The following is a 14,230-nucleotide window of genomic DNA, read 5'->3' as shown; positions in this document are numbered from 1 at the left end:
TCAATTGCACTTCTGATTTACCTTATCCGGGTGTGAATCATCGATGTTGTGCAGAGCGTTATCCGTGCGGGCCAACCGACCGGACAGGGACAGCAGCAGCATCGTAATGTAGCCGACGTCGTCCACGTAGGAGCGGAACTTGGACGCATCGGTGGGCCGAACCATCTGGGCTACCTTGAGGGCGACGTCGTTGCCGAGCAGATCGTTGGCGGTGCTTTCCTCTGCGATGCTCGTCTGCTCGTTCGACAGGACTAGTAACTTTTTGCCAAGTCGTTGGACGAGTTCCTCCTGTGGGTTGGGAAGAGATGAAACAACAGAAACGTATTAAAATATAGTCTCCGAGGTGATTTGAAATTGAAATTTCATCTTCTACTGGATGGAGTTTAACCAAAGTCCTATATAAATCCTTAGTGAACGACTCGCACAGAAAAGTGCATCTAAATATTTTTGTTCTTAGCGCATATATAACAAAACATTAAATTTCAATTAAAATTAAAAATTTCAATTGCAATTTAGTCGTAGAGAGCAACAAGCAGTCTCTGCGCTTTGTATAAGGCAAGTTTTGTACGTGTCAGTAGGCTACAGGACTTTAACAGACTACGCACAACATATGAAATCCTATTCACATCCGCAACACGCATTTTAATATAAAATTACATTTTAGTATTTAACATGGGGTTGCATTTTGCAAGTTTAACGGAAAGTGGTCGGGGAACATCTTGTAACTCTGTATTTTTGCACCCGTATCCTAACGACTATTAAAACACCCGCTTGTTCGTTTCATCGCGTGTGAGATACGAAAATCAAAAAAATCTATTTTTCGTTGTATAGTCCTCCATTGACAGTTGGGACAACCCAATCGGGTTACCCATTTTAATTTTATCTCGTGGCAAACGTCGGCATCACATGTCACTAGTATGAATTCGTCGACAACCTCGTATCGTTTTTCACCTTGGAACTGACACTATTCGGACTACATCGCTTTCTACCAATTACCATGTTTTTTATCTTGTCGGAGTTTATAGTCAGTCCGATTCTGACAGCCTCTTCCGCTGTTCTACGATCACCGCTACACTGAGAGAACAAATTCGTCAAATTGTAACGAATAGGACTCGTACAGAAAAAAAATCGTAAAATATACGAATTACTCGTACCTACATATGATGAATCATTCGTCGTAGGGAAACGCTTTTATAAGGACAATTTAAAAAAACGAAACGATTTTCGCCGGCTTTTTACAAATCGGTTTCATTAGTCAAACGAATTGTTTTAATAAAATATACGAAAGGCTTTCTAATATTTTCGAGCACTTTCCTATTATAAATGATTTTTGTCCGAAGAATACCCAACATATTTTTTTTTCTCGATTTGTCCTACTGGAGCTGTAGAAATAGGATCTCGGAAAGGTCCCCTGTCAGAATCACTCACTACAATTGCAGACGAGACGGGAAATGTCACCCACTAAAACATTGATATACATTGTACAGCTAAGATATGTACGGGCGTAGCGAATTCGCGATCGCGTGTATCATTGCGAAGGGCTAGAGCGTTTGTACGTTAACGTGTTCAATCGCGCGGGCGTTTGTATATCGCGTGTGCTAGGATGCATGTAACTTCGCGTGTATAAATTCGATTTTATAACCGTGTGTCCATTCGCACATTCGCGAGTGTTCTCGGAAGATCACGCGCGGGCCGTGAATCTGATACTTATTTTTCGTCAGTTCGTCGAGATCGGAAACTGTGTATGTGTGTGTTTATGTTTTATTTAGAGAGAAAGTCCTGAGATGGAAAAACATGTACAAAAATCCTAATGGAATGGGCTGCCATCACCCGACACGATAAAAACCACTACTCTTGCCCAGAACCTGATTCCTCCCCGTCACTACATTACGACATTACTTCGGGGAGAGGTTTTTATGTGCGTAGCACCCACTTTCATTCAACTACTCAGTAGTTCGCTCCTTCAGCAGAGTTACTGCATCACTGTCGATGCTCCTTTGCAGAATTCGAACTGCATCTTGGACAGCCCGCGCTCACCTTACGTGTATTTCGTCAACCTGTTAAGGATGATTCTTTCCAGGAGTTTTCTGAGTGTATCCGGCAGACATATGGGAAGCGAGGCAGGACGATGTCGGATCGCCAGGTGGTTTCCTTGGCATTGGCAGCAACATCAGCTTCTGAACCTTCCACATTTCGGGGAAGTTACCTTCATTTAGGCACTTCTGCAGGACCATTCTGAACATATCCGGATATACCAGGATCGCAGCTTTCAGTACCACGTTTGGTATTTCATCCGGACCGGGGGCTTTTTTTGATTTCAGGCGCTTCGATGCTTCTGCAAGCTCGTCGTTAGTCACTTGCCGATCGTCCGTGTTTGTTCCTTCTTCTTCGCTTTACAGTGTCGGTCGCCATATACTTGTCTATATTGTGGCAATCTGACTTGCTAAGTCTGATCTCCCGTTTTAAAGCGGCCCCAGCTTCCCGAAACGCTACCTTGCGTTCTTCTCTATCTGGCTCCAATATTGCTCTTCGAGCTCTTCGCCTTCTGGCTCTGAGACAAGCAGCGCGTAGCGTAGGGGAGCCCGGGGCTAGTTGGCGGTTGGGGTAAACTGGCGGAATCCCCTTTTCTCCGTTGCCATTAGACATATAGCGTTGCCTGTCGTTGTGTAGCTCAAGTCATGTGAAACACATCATCCAATGTGTTTTTGTTGCAAAGCGTTTTGTTTTGTAGAAGTTGTTGGCGATATTGTGTTTTCCAGTATACTGGAACGTTGTCCAAATTTCATTCCGCGTTCGGTATATGGGAAATTCATATGTGACCAAGCGATTCAGTCTAGAAAGACGACCACTTTTCCCTGGACTGCCGGAACCTTTCATTGTGGTCAATGTCGCCAACGAGATTTCGAAAGGAGGGGGGAGTCAAAGGAGGGTTGATCGGAGGTGCAAGTTCCCCGAGGACATCAAAAACAGTCATAGGTGGCCAAGTTGGTTTAAGCTACTTCAACTGGTCATTAGTGATCTAGACCCGTAAAACCAAATAATGTTGAATACATTTTAATATGTATTGCATCATTTGGACATCATGATGGTACCAGTTTATATGGGAATTCGCTATGTGACCGCCCTCTTCAACCCACAACTTCGGAACCGGAATTCTGATCAACAAAAAAATTAATAGCAGGCGATTGTACCTTTCCTTTGAGACTAAGTTTATGCAAATCGGTTCAGGAGAAACAGAGGTGACTTTTCCACATACACACATACATACATACCCACATGGAGATAACCCAGATAAATCTGAAACACTGTGACACCGCACAGCAACTGTTGTGGCTGTCTACGACAGAAACTATGTGTGATGTCGCTTTGATTGCAGAGCCATATCAAGTCCCCTCTGATAACGGTAACTGGGTGGTGGATAGATCGCGTACAGCTACGATACAGGTTATGGGAAGGTTCTCCATTCAGGATGACCGGTGAGCGAAAGTGGAAGACGGAAGCCTTCAAAAAAGACCTTCGGCCGAACGGCGGGACCGAGAACGTGGATGCGGGTGACCTAGCAAGAAGCCGCGAAAACTGAAACCACGCAATAAACGGCGTCCATCTTACTGGTGGTTACTGGGGCTAGTTAGCGATGTTTTCAGTATTCATTGTTTATCGCTTTGATTTATGTAGATCTTTCAAAATTGAACACTTTAAATGAAAGGGTAGACTGTTTGCAACATCTCTGAAATTTATTGAAATGTTTGATATATTGTCTCCATCTTTAAAGACAAAAATATGTGACGCGGAAAACCCGCTAACTTAACCCAGTCCCGGGGTAAATTGGCGGATGCCAGAAAATAATCAATCTAATAAAAATTCGATTACATCAGTGGTCCTTATGAAATGTTCTGATTGTATTTTTTATAAAACTGTATATTATTCGATACTTGCCATCATATTGCAATCTCAATACTCCGTCATTTTCACTTCGACCCATACTCCATATTCAAAAGAAATTTTTTGAAATTATTCAGGCGATTGGCCGAAATAAATATCCCCTGCATTGACCTGAGGCAATACCAAATGATTCCCTTACTTTGGAGTGAATTCCAGAAATGAAAATATTTGATGACCATTTTTACACAAATAGTACTGACAACTTGTCCCGCACGCGTGACGCATATTTTATAATTTTTTTTTTGAGAGTTGTCCTACTGGAGCTGTAGAGCTAGGTTCTCGGAAGGGCTCCCCGTCAGAATCACATACTACAATTTGCAGACGAGACAGGCAATGTCGCCCACTAAAAAACTGCTTTAGGCCAATAGTAGCGGGCCGTGATTCTGAATGTGATATTCATTGTACGGCTCAGGTATGTGCGGGCGTATGGACTCGCGATCGCGTGTATTATCGCGAAGAGCTCGAACATTTAACGTTAACGTGCTCGATCGCGTGTGCGTTTGTATGTCGCGTGTGCTAACGTGTATGAACTTCGCGTGTATAAATTCTATTTCATAACCGTGTGCCTTTCGCATATTCGTGTGTGTTCTTTGATAATCGCGCGCGGACCGTGAGTCTAATACTTTATTTTTTGGTGTACTGCTAAGATGCTAATAGAGTGTGAGATCTTCCATATCACTAGAGTGCCCGGTGATGTCGCCATGGAACGTGTTGTCTAGTGGATATGTGCTTTATTCTTTTTTTTGGTCCTACTGTCCTAAGTTATTTGGACAGAGAGTAATGGTTTCCGGACGTGACCGATTCATGAGCGCGCGAAAACGGACGTTTGTAGGTTCGTATTTGAGACAGCGTTTGAAACTTCGTGAGTGCTAAAACGTTCTCCTTACTACCGGGGTGTTATTAAGTTTGCGCGATCGCGAATGTAGGTGTGCGTTGTTAATCGCGAAGGGCTTAAGCGTTCGTATGTTAACGTGTTTGTCACGTGTGCTCGTGTTCATGTGACTTCGCGTGTACAAGACTGGATTTTGTAACCGTGTGGCATTTCCTATATACGCGTGCGTTCTTGGATGGTCACGCGGACCTTCATTCTGATAGTTTTTGGTGTACAATTCACATTCTGACAGGGAATAAGTTACCCCATACCACTAGAGTCCTCGGTCATGTCGACATGTAACGTGGTGTCCAGTGGATGTGAGAGCTTTCTTTTTTTTAATTGATTCAATTGAAGGCAGTCTGCTGATATCAAGGATAGAAACACCCGGAAGTGACCGATTCATGATCGTGCGAGTGCGGGAGTTTTTAGTTTCACGCTTGAGACCGCGTTTGAAAATTTATAGGAGCTGAGACATTCACTTTATCACTGGGATGCCATCATGTTTACTAGATCGCGGGTGTAGATACCGGGGATGATCGCGAAGGGCTCAAGCATTTCTATATTAACGTGTTTGTCACGTGTATGTGACTTCGCGTGTATAACTTCGATTTTATAATGACTTAGTGTGTATTTTTGTTTGATCGCGCGCGGACCGTGAATCTGAAGCTTAATTTTTAGTGTATGGTACGTGTTGTTTAGTGAATATGAGCGTTCACTTTTTTGATTGGTTCAACTGAAGGCATTAGTCCAGACTGGTAAACTTTCGGACGTGTCCGTTTCATGATTGCGCGAGTGGTGGGTTAATGTTTGAGACCGCGTTTGGAAACTTAAAGATGCCACGATTACTTAACTACCGGGGTGTTTTCATGTAGGCGTAATCGTGAGCGTAAGTATATGTGGATTATTGCAATTGCATGGTCGCGTTTGTGGCCAGGTTTGTGTTATCGCGAAGCCCACGAGCGTTTGTACCTATATGAGTATAGATAGCGTATAGTAGAGATATACTAATAAAAGGAATCATAACATACCATACATATAAAGATAAAAAGACACAAAGAGCTTGACTAGAAGTGTATAAATTGAACAATACTATTTTGGTATACATACATAATGGAAAATCAAACTAATAGATGTACAAAAGAAACAGACTGATGAAGTAGAATAGAAAAACATATGTAACATGCAATCAAACTCGTCTAAATGCAGCAAATGTTGTATATTTATCATTAACGACAATTGCATGCTGTTAGACTTTCATCATGCTATGCTGGCCGGGAATGGATGACTCACGTGCGTCAGTAAATTTATTTTACCCTAATTTATCCAACCCGACTTTCCCGAATAAATGGAACCAAATGCTCAGATTGATCCCCAGAAGTATTAGTCACTATTCTATCATATACGTCAGTTCTGCATCCATTCCCTGACCCAACTGTCACAAATACTCAGACGACTAGCACATAAGAGTTGTACACTAGTACGAAAAACTACGATTATCACAAAGCTACAACTAATAGATTTCTACTTATTCTACTTTATTAAATTAATTTAATTATTAAATTAATTTAATTAGTATATGAACGATGACGAAGTCGACCGATAAATGGACACACAATGACTCCCTCCGTGAGCCCCGTCCACGAATACCACCAATAGAACAATATTTGCAAACACGGCACACAGCAAAAGTCAATCTACGTCGATCCGCCAGTCGGCCACGACACCGCGCATAGACCAGTGGTTTAGCGTTGGTATGCGCAGGTGCAGTGTATAAAGCAACATATAACATAAAAAAGGCGCATAAGCCCTCTCGGTCTCCTTGATGCACCACTATCGAGGCGTAATGCAATACCCATCTTAAAGCAATTGATGCTTGATGATGTTTGCAATACCGTCAAACCCCTAAACCATGGGGAGGGACATACCGAAACCCGATTGTTTTTACTAGAATATTATGCAGAGTTGAGTACTAAATGTGGTTTAAAACAATTTACTCATTAGTGGAGAAAAATACCTTAATTCCCTAATTCCCTATATTTGTGTTAACAGTGATCAGGCCCGTGCGCAGAAAATGCTCATGGGGAGGGTTTTGATTTTTCTACGTTTCTTATAAAAGAAAGGGAAAACTTTGACGACTTTTTATGAGACCGAGTATTGTGTACTAATCGACTCAGCTCAACAAATCGGCGGTAGTGTCTGATTGGTTTGAAGTAGGTAATCCTACCGACTAAACAACCTCTCGTATCTTGCCATCCTCATCCATCCGGCGCCAAACCGTATAAACATTGTTCCTAAAATCGTGAATAAAGTACCATGAATTCTGTAATATTCACGTTTTTACGCTACGAAAACAGGACTATGATCAAAAATCATGTATTTTATAATTATGTTCAATTTCGCTTTAGTGACGCCCTCATAACGCGGAAATAGTGGAAATATTTGTTTTTGTTTTGTGAAATTCAGTCACGGTTTCCTTGTCATTGCCAAATCGATTTTCTGTACGTGAACTAGTTCACAACTTTATGATCATTAAACTCAGTTGATTCATGATGTTATTCATAGATTAAGGCACATTAGTTCGCAAAATCAAAACATTGTGGTCATTTTCTCGTGATCTATTTCACGAAACTTGAAATTTTATTCATGAATCCATTCAATCCTCGTGAACTAATTCGTGATGCCTAATATATTAGTCAAGACTTACCATTCGTGCTCCTGAAACAGTTCACAGTATCATGCAATATTATTCATGTATTCGAGAACTCGTTCATGATTCCTGGTATAATAGTCACGACTGACCATGCGTACCCGTAGAATAAATCACAAAGTTATAAAATGTTATTCATGTCGTGAACTAGTTCATTTATCTAGTATGATAGTCACAAGTTACCATTCGTGCTTGTGAAATAGTTCACAAATCCATCAAATATTATTCATGTAATCTTAAACAGGTTCATGATCCCTAATTGAGTTCTACAAGATGACGACACGAATGAACTCATGATGAATGAAGTTCATGTTTGACAATTCTCGGTGGTTTGTTTAGTTTGTCAGTTGCGTGAGTGCGAGTGCTACGGGTGCTCATCTGTTACATTCGAACTCACGTAACTTCCATGTAATTAAACCACCGATAATTGTCAAACGAAGTTCATCGGGCTGATTTTGTGGGGTTATGTCGGTTGGTGTAAAACCTAGTATATTGCTCACGATCCAATATCCGTGCTCGTGAAATGGTTCCCAAGTTCATTACATATTACTCATGTATTCGTGAACTGGTTCATGATTTCTATAATAATGAAATTTTTACGTGAACTAATTTCACAAAATTTGGAGTATAAGTAGTGGAATCATTTTTGTTCCGTGCACTTTTCATGAAATATCCAGCTGCTAGCGACCAAGAATAGATACAAGCTGTATGTACAAAAAATATTAGGACCTCGAACATCGTTATTTATTTGATACGGTTCAGTGTGATGTCTGGATAGAAAACGAAAACTGCGCTGAGCGCCACAAATTGTGTTCGTGATATATTTTACAGAACAAGATACCGCGAACCAGTCACACTTTTATGATCCAGTTCACCTTATCACTTTACAACGAGTAAAAAACCGATAGTAACCAAAAAATAACAGATCGCGACAAGGCGAAAAGAAATTACGAATACCACGATGAAACTGCTGATATCATGTCACATTACTCCACGTGTCAAATTTGAAAGTAAGCTCTAGAATAAAATATCACGATAAGAAAACAAAAATTACAAAAATCGTGACTAAGGTCCTGAAATTATAATCATAAATCACACAACTCCTGACAAAAATAGCAAAAATTGTCACTAAGATCCTGAAGTCATGAACATAAATAAAAATGAATCCCTACTCGTGACTAAAATATTATGACAACCTGAACAGAAATTATGAAAACAATGACAAAGTTCCTGCAGTCATGGACATAAATCACATTACTCGTTAATGAAATATTCAAAATCGTAACTAAGATCCTGAAATTATGAGTATGAATCACTTTACTCATGACTGAAATCTCACGATAACGTGAATAGAAATTACGAAAATCGCGACAAAGATCATGAAATCATGAACATAGATCCTGCTACCCTGGCATAAAAATCGGATAGTAAACTCATGAATAAAATAGCACGGTAACGTTATACGAAATCGCTAAAATCGGGGATTAGCTCCGGAAATCATCAAAATCGCTTGACTGTCGGATGTGCATTCCCAAATTATGAACAAGACTCATAACAAAATCTGAACATATCCAGCGAACAACAGTAATTTAACCAAACATTTGAATGTAACAGCATGTCGGGACGATCTAGTTTTGTGGAAACACAATTGTTTCATGGATACGAGGTTTGTTACTCATAATTTCAGGAACTTGGTCACGGTTTTCGTAAATCGTTCAGTTCACGAAATAGCTATCATTTTTTCATGGATTTATGATCGGATTTTTTTCGTGTAGGCACTACTTCAGTGGGGATTTTACTCATGCTCTTTTTATTTTGTGTTAATCGTCATGTTATTTCCATTGATGCTTTTTATTGTTTGCTGTCCAACCTTCTCGGTATATCTGACCTGCTCAGATCTGCTGCAAATGTCGTCATCTGTTGAGACATGAGCCGATCCAGAGTAATGTCGACCATAATGATTTACATCTCTTTACAACCACCTTCGCAGGGTTTCTTATCCTTCTTGGTGTTAGTCGTTCCTATTTATTTGCTAGCTGCTGCTGAGAATTTTTCGGCAGCGGTATTCCTCCCGATACCGATGACCATTTTCACGGGCCATTTAGCTGTCAGTCACTCCGATGGATAGATCATCGGCAATAAATAATAATAACGATATCTTGATTTTCTCTGACATCATGCTTTTTCCTTAGATCACTTTGCTAGTCCGCTGACCGACCTTTGCTGTGAAGCTGATCTACTCACAACTAGTGCTAATATCGAAACATGCGGAAACATGAACCGATCCAGAGATGCCGACCAACATAACGTAATGCCGACCAATATACTCCCCTTACCAGCCACCTTCGCGAAGTTTCTTCCTTGGTTTTTTCAACGACTTGTTTCTAGAGTGACCGAACTCGAATGACACGACTCGCTATATAATTTCATCCCTGAACAGGAAGTTTATAATATTTTGAAAGTAATTCAAAACGCCCATGGGAGGGGTTTGAACCCCTAAAACCCTCCCCTTGCGCACGGGCCTGACAGTGATCGATGGAACTAGACCGTTTCAAAACATACATTTAGTATATACGCTGAATTATGGATATTAGATCTGTAATATTTTTTTAAGAAATTGATGAAAAAGCATTTGAGACTGATATGCAAACATGGGCAGTCTAAAAAAATGTTCATCCGTATCGCTCTAGCCCCGTAAAGTAATGAGCCGGTATTCTGGTTCTAGTCTGAGCTCCGGCTCCAGCGATACAACCAATTCTAATAAGAATCTGCTGTGTCGATTCTTATTAGTATCGATTGTATCGCCAGAGCCGGAAATCTTATTAGAACCTGGCTCATTTTCCGGTTGAACTTACTGGGATTTTAGCGTAAGACGCTGGTCTAGGGTTACCGACCGTCCCTATTTTAAAGTACATATCCTTAATTCCGATGATTCTGGGAAGAGTTCCTAATTTTAATTTAAATGTCTTTAATTTTAGTTTAATCCCAGTCGTATTTCAAATCCATCAGATAAAGTTCCCTCGAGCGAATGAAAACAAATATTCGCCGTTTAGTTGGTTACTTCTTTACAGTTCTTTAGACTCGTTATGGTCAGATCAATGATTCAATGTTATCATTTATTGAATGATGTAATGTTTCAAATGTTCTCATCTCGTTGGGTGTTAGCAAAAAAACAATATTGTCCTCTAATTCAAACCATGTAATTTTGAGCAGCTATAACCTTCAAGCCTAGCATTTTCTTCGGTAAATTTCTTTGTCATTTATGGGACTATATTTTAAGCAAAGGGTTGTATACTTCAGGAAAATCTTTGTTCTTTTATAAATGAAAATGCAAAAGGTACGAATATCCATTCGAATTTGAAATTCAATGCGGCCTGATACCACGCTATAACCAACCAACCTTATATTTTGCGCAGTTTTGTGGGACTCCAAAAAAAAGTGCTGTTCTGAAAAAATACAATTTTCTAAAAACCACTCAACCAAAAACATTTTACTTAAAGATGAGTAAAATTTATTAGTCTCGATCAAGACTCAAGAAGTCCTTAATTCTTTCACATCCCATTTAATAACCCTACACTATAAACGAAATTCTGTCAAATGTTTCGAAATCCCAGCTACTGTGACAGCATGTGTACGGAACTCTACTTGAACCACGAATTGTGCAACAGCACACTGTAGGACATTATCACATTCATGGCTGTCGTCCATTCCACACAAAACATTTTGCCACCGATTGTTTGAAATTTCACTCGCAGCCCCCAAGAATCACACATCGATCAGAAACAAAAACAATAACAGTGTCGTTCCACTTATGTACCAGCTGATTTCTTGCGTAAATTTGCATCTTTTCTCCGCCGCCATGTCGCCCGCGCAGCTGCTGTTGTGATGTTTGATTATGCTGCTGCACTACGGTCGGCAGATCGCGACTGATCTTCGCCATACCCGCCAGTAAATGAGGCATTCAGTTCACCGAAGAAAAGATTCACTTCCTCTACATACACTACCACGAACACACAGACACAATCGCGCGCGCGACGGTTTGGTTGGTGGCGCACAATTTTTCGCTAAATGATCGAAACGATCTTGAAGCTTCACGTGTCGACGACGGTCGACAGAAAACTGCCACCGATTGATGCGCGAGACTGGTCACCGAACATCGTCTCCGAGTCCGAGAAGGGGTTGGGGTTGTATGAGAACTGAACAAATGCGAGTTTAAGGGTGGTGTGATTGTTTGAATTTGATGTTCGACGGAGATTGGTGAAGTACGTACCTACAACTCTATCTTCAGGTATAGCTAGGACTTGTTCTGGTCATGGATGAGTTTTGTTTTGATGCCGAGAAATGTGTCCCAGACAATTGTAGACACAGCCAGCCAGCAATACAAAAAATTCACATAATTTTATCAGAATACGCTCGATTGTAATCAACACGACAGCAAGAACTCATCCTCGACATGAGTTTATATTTGATTCTTAGAAACAAGTACCAAAATATGTGAACTCCGCTTCGCCACCTCAACAACTTTTAAATTCTACAAATCTGTGGGCTTTGTCCAGTTCGTGTACTAGACGAATTGCGCGATCGTGTGCCTCCACTCACCGACGGCGGAATGCGCCCAAAAATTCAACCTGTCGTGTACCTGAGATTTGCTCGTGTGAGAATTTTGTGAAAGGTAAACATTACCATCGCCAGCATCATCTCCGAAGAGCCCATAATTCCGCTTCGTCAAGTACATATATACCTATGTATAAACCTTTTCCAAACGACATTACAAAGCCATTAGAGGCCAATTAAAATTGCTGCCGCATTGTTTTTGATTTCGTTTCGACGCTAATGTCAATTTGTCGATGATATAGGGGAGAGCGGCTTGAAATGCTCAATCGAGTTTTCGAAAGATCAATAATTTCGTTTTGACTTCGAACGGTTAGAGATTATGACCTTGTTTCTGTGGGTATTTAAATAATATGATAAGTATGATTTGCCCCCATTCCCCTCCATGGCGGTAGATCAGCGAATTAAGCAAACAAGTATCCTCACTTTGGAAGTGAGATGTGGCCCTCTGGTAATCTATTTGCACTGCTCTCGCTGTTGTGTCTGAGCACTGTGTACTTGAGGCGTGTGATTAAACATAATTATCACCGCTTCGCGATGGTTTTCACCTGTATTATTTGAAAACCGCAATGATGAGTGTTTGCTTCCTCGGCTTGTTTGATTTGTTGGGACATTTCACTTATGGGACGCACTGGAGTAGTTTGCCGTCTGTATGTGTAAATTGAGATGGCAAGGTCGGCCTACTGTGATATGAATGCTAATAGTAGGCTTGAGAACTCATTGAAGCGCTCAGGTTCGAAGGAACGAAAAGAGCAAAAAAGTCTTCTGCTCTAACAGCACAATCGAGCCGGACTTTAGTATCTCTGGAGGCACGATTTAAATTTTTTTTGAAAAGTTACATAAAAGTTGAACTCACAGTCATTGTGATTAGTTCTGTGATTAGTTCTTAAAAAAAACACATTTCTTTGTGATTACCGTGGTCGCAAGACAAGAGCTTTTTGAAAATAAAATCAAAATGACAGTAGCTTCAACAAAAAAAATCGGAATTTTTTTGGCTAAAACAAGTTTTGCAGCTTTCATACCATACCTTTTCTAAATAGCTTGGTAAATTAACTTGGCACATTTGCTGAAAATTTTATAAAACCCCAATATTTCAATTTTCGGAATCAAATTTGGTCTTAATAACTTTAACCTTGATTTGCTTCGTTCGACTATATTTTCTGTCTTTCGAGACAATTTAAAAGCTTCTCAAAAGTGTAATGTGGAGAAAACACGCAAAAATAACGAATGAATAGGGGGAGTGATATTACTCAAGACTAAGCTCGGCCGTGTGCTTGCATATCCGTTTTTGCGCTTCTTTACCCAAATCGTAGAAAATGTTTTAAATTAGGTTCTGAAATTGTTGAGGTATCTATCGATTTAAACAACTCCCCCAGCCAAGACTAGAGCTTCTGTCTCTGCTTCTTAGGACAGCACTCGGAACAGTTGCTTTAGATGTTCACATGTGTCGTGTGACTGTTTGGATTATTGTGTCTAACTAACGCATGCGGAATGAAATTTGGACAACGCTTCCAGCATTAAAACAAAAACGCAGCCCTGCACAAGGCCCCATACTAAACGTTATACTCTAGGCACACTTATTTTAAACATCCAGTGTTAATTTCGACCCGCTAGGAGATACCATGTGAACAAAATGACAGCGAACGCCCAATCTGGCACCTAGCCGTTATGCCAAAAAAAATTTTTGGCACACTGGAGGATTATGACATATCTTTTGTACAAAAGGCTGATAACCCTCCAAATGAACCACAATTGCGTCCGAATGAGGATGTCTGTGATAATTTGATGCAGAGAGCAAATAAAGGGGTTTCTACAAAAAAATTCCTTTTAAATTTTGTCCAAATTTTATTCCGCATACGTTAGTGCTAATTTGGGTACCACTTTAGACACATAGTCTAGCTTGGCTCCCCAGTTGGTGCTAGTTACTGACGAGTTGAACTCGATACAAAACAAAAAAAAAACTCAATCTTCCCAATATTGCAAATCAAGCTACTCCGTTCATGCTGCAACTAGTAGCAGCATTTTAGCCGCTGTCTACAATTGCCAAATTGGTTTCCAGATAAGTATGCACACACCGTGTCGTGGAAGCAAAGGGA

At 40.5% G+C, this 14,230-nt stretch overlaps 1 protein-coding gene across 5 annotated transcripts in view; it reads right to left on the bottom strand.

Moving 5' to 3' along the window:
• LOC131682232 (protein Shroom) overlaps positions 1-14,230 on the bottom strand; it is a 764,905-nt gene that overhangs the window by 2,272 nt on the left and 748,403 nt on the right. For all 5 annotated transcript variants that reach the window (XM_058963577.1, XM_058963578.1, XM_058963580.1 and 2 more), the window contains one exon: positions 22-288. In XM_058963577.1, the coding sequence (XP_058819560.1) occupies positions 22-288 (267 nt within the window). The remainder of the gene's footprint in view (positions 1-21; positions 289-14,230) is intronic.

This window comes from Topomyia yanbarensis, chromosome 2 (assembly GCF_030247195.1).
Source record: "Topomyia yanbarensis strain Yona2022 chromosome 2, ASM3024719v1, whole genome shotgun sequence".
Taxonomy (NCBI): Eukaryota; Metazoa; Arthropoda; class Insecta; order Diptera; family Culicidae; genus Topomyia; species Topomyia yanbarensis.
The sequence above is the reverse complement of the archived record's forward strand: the minus strand, read 5'-3'. Positions and strand labels throughout refer to the sequence as shown.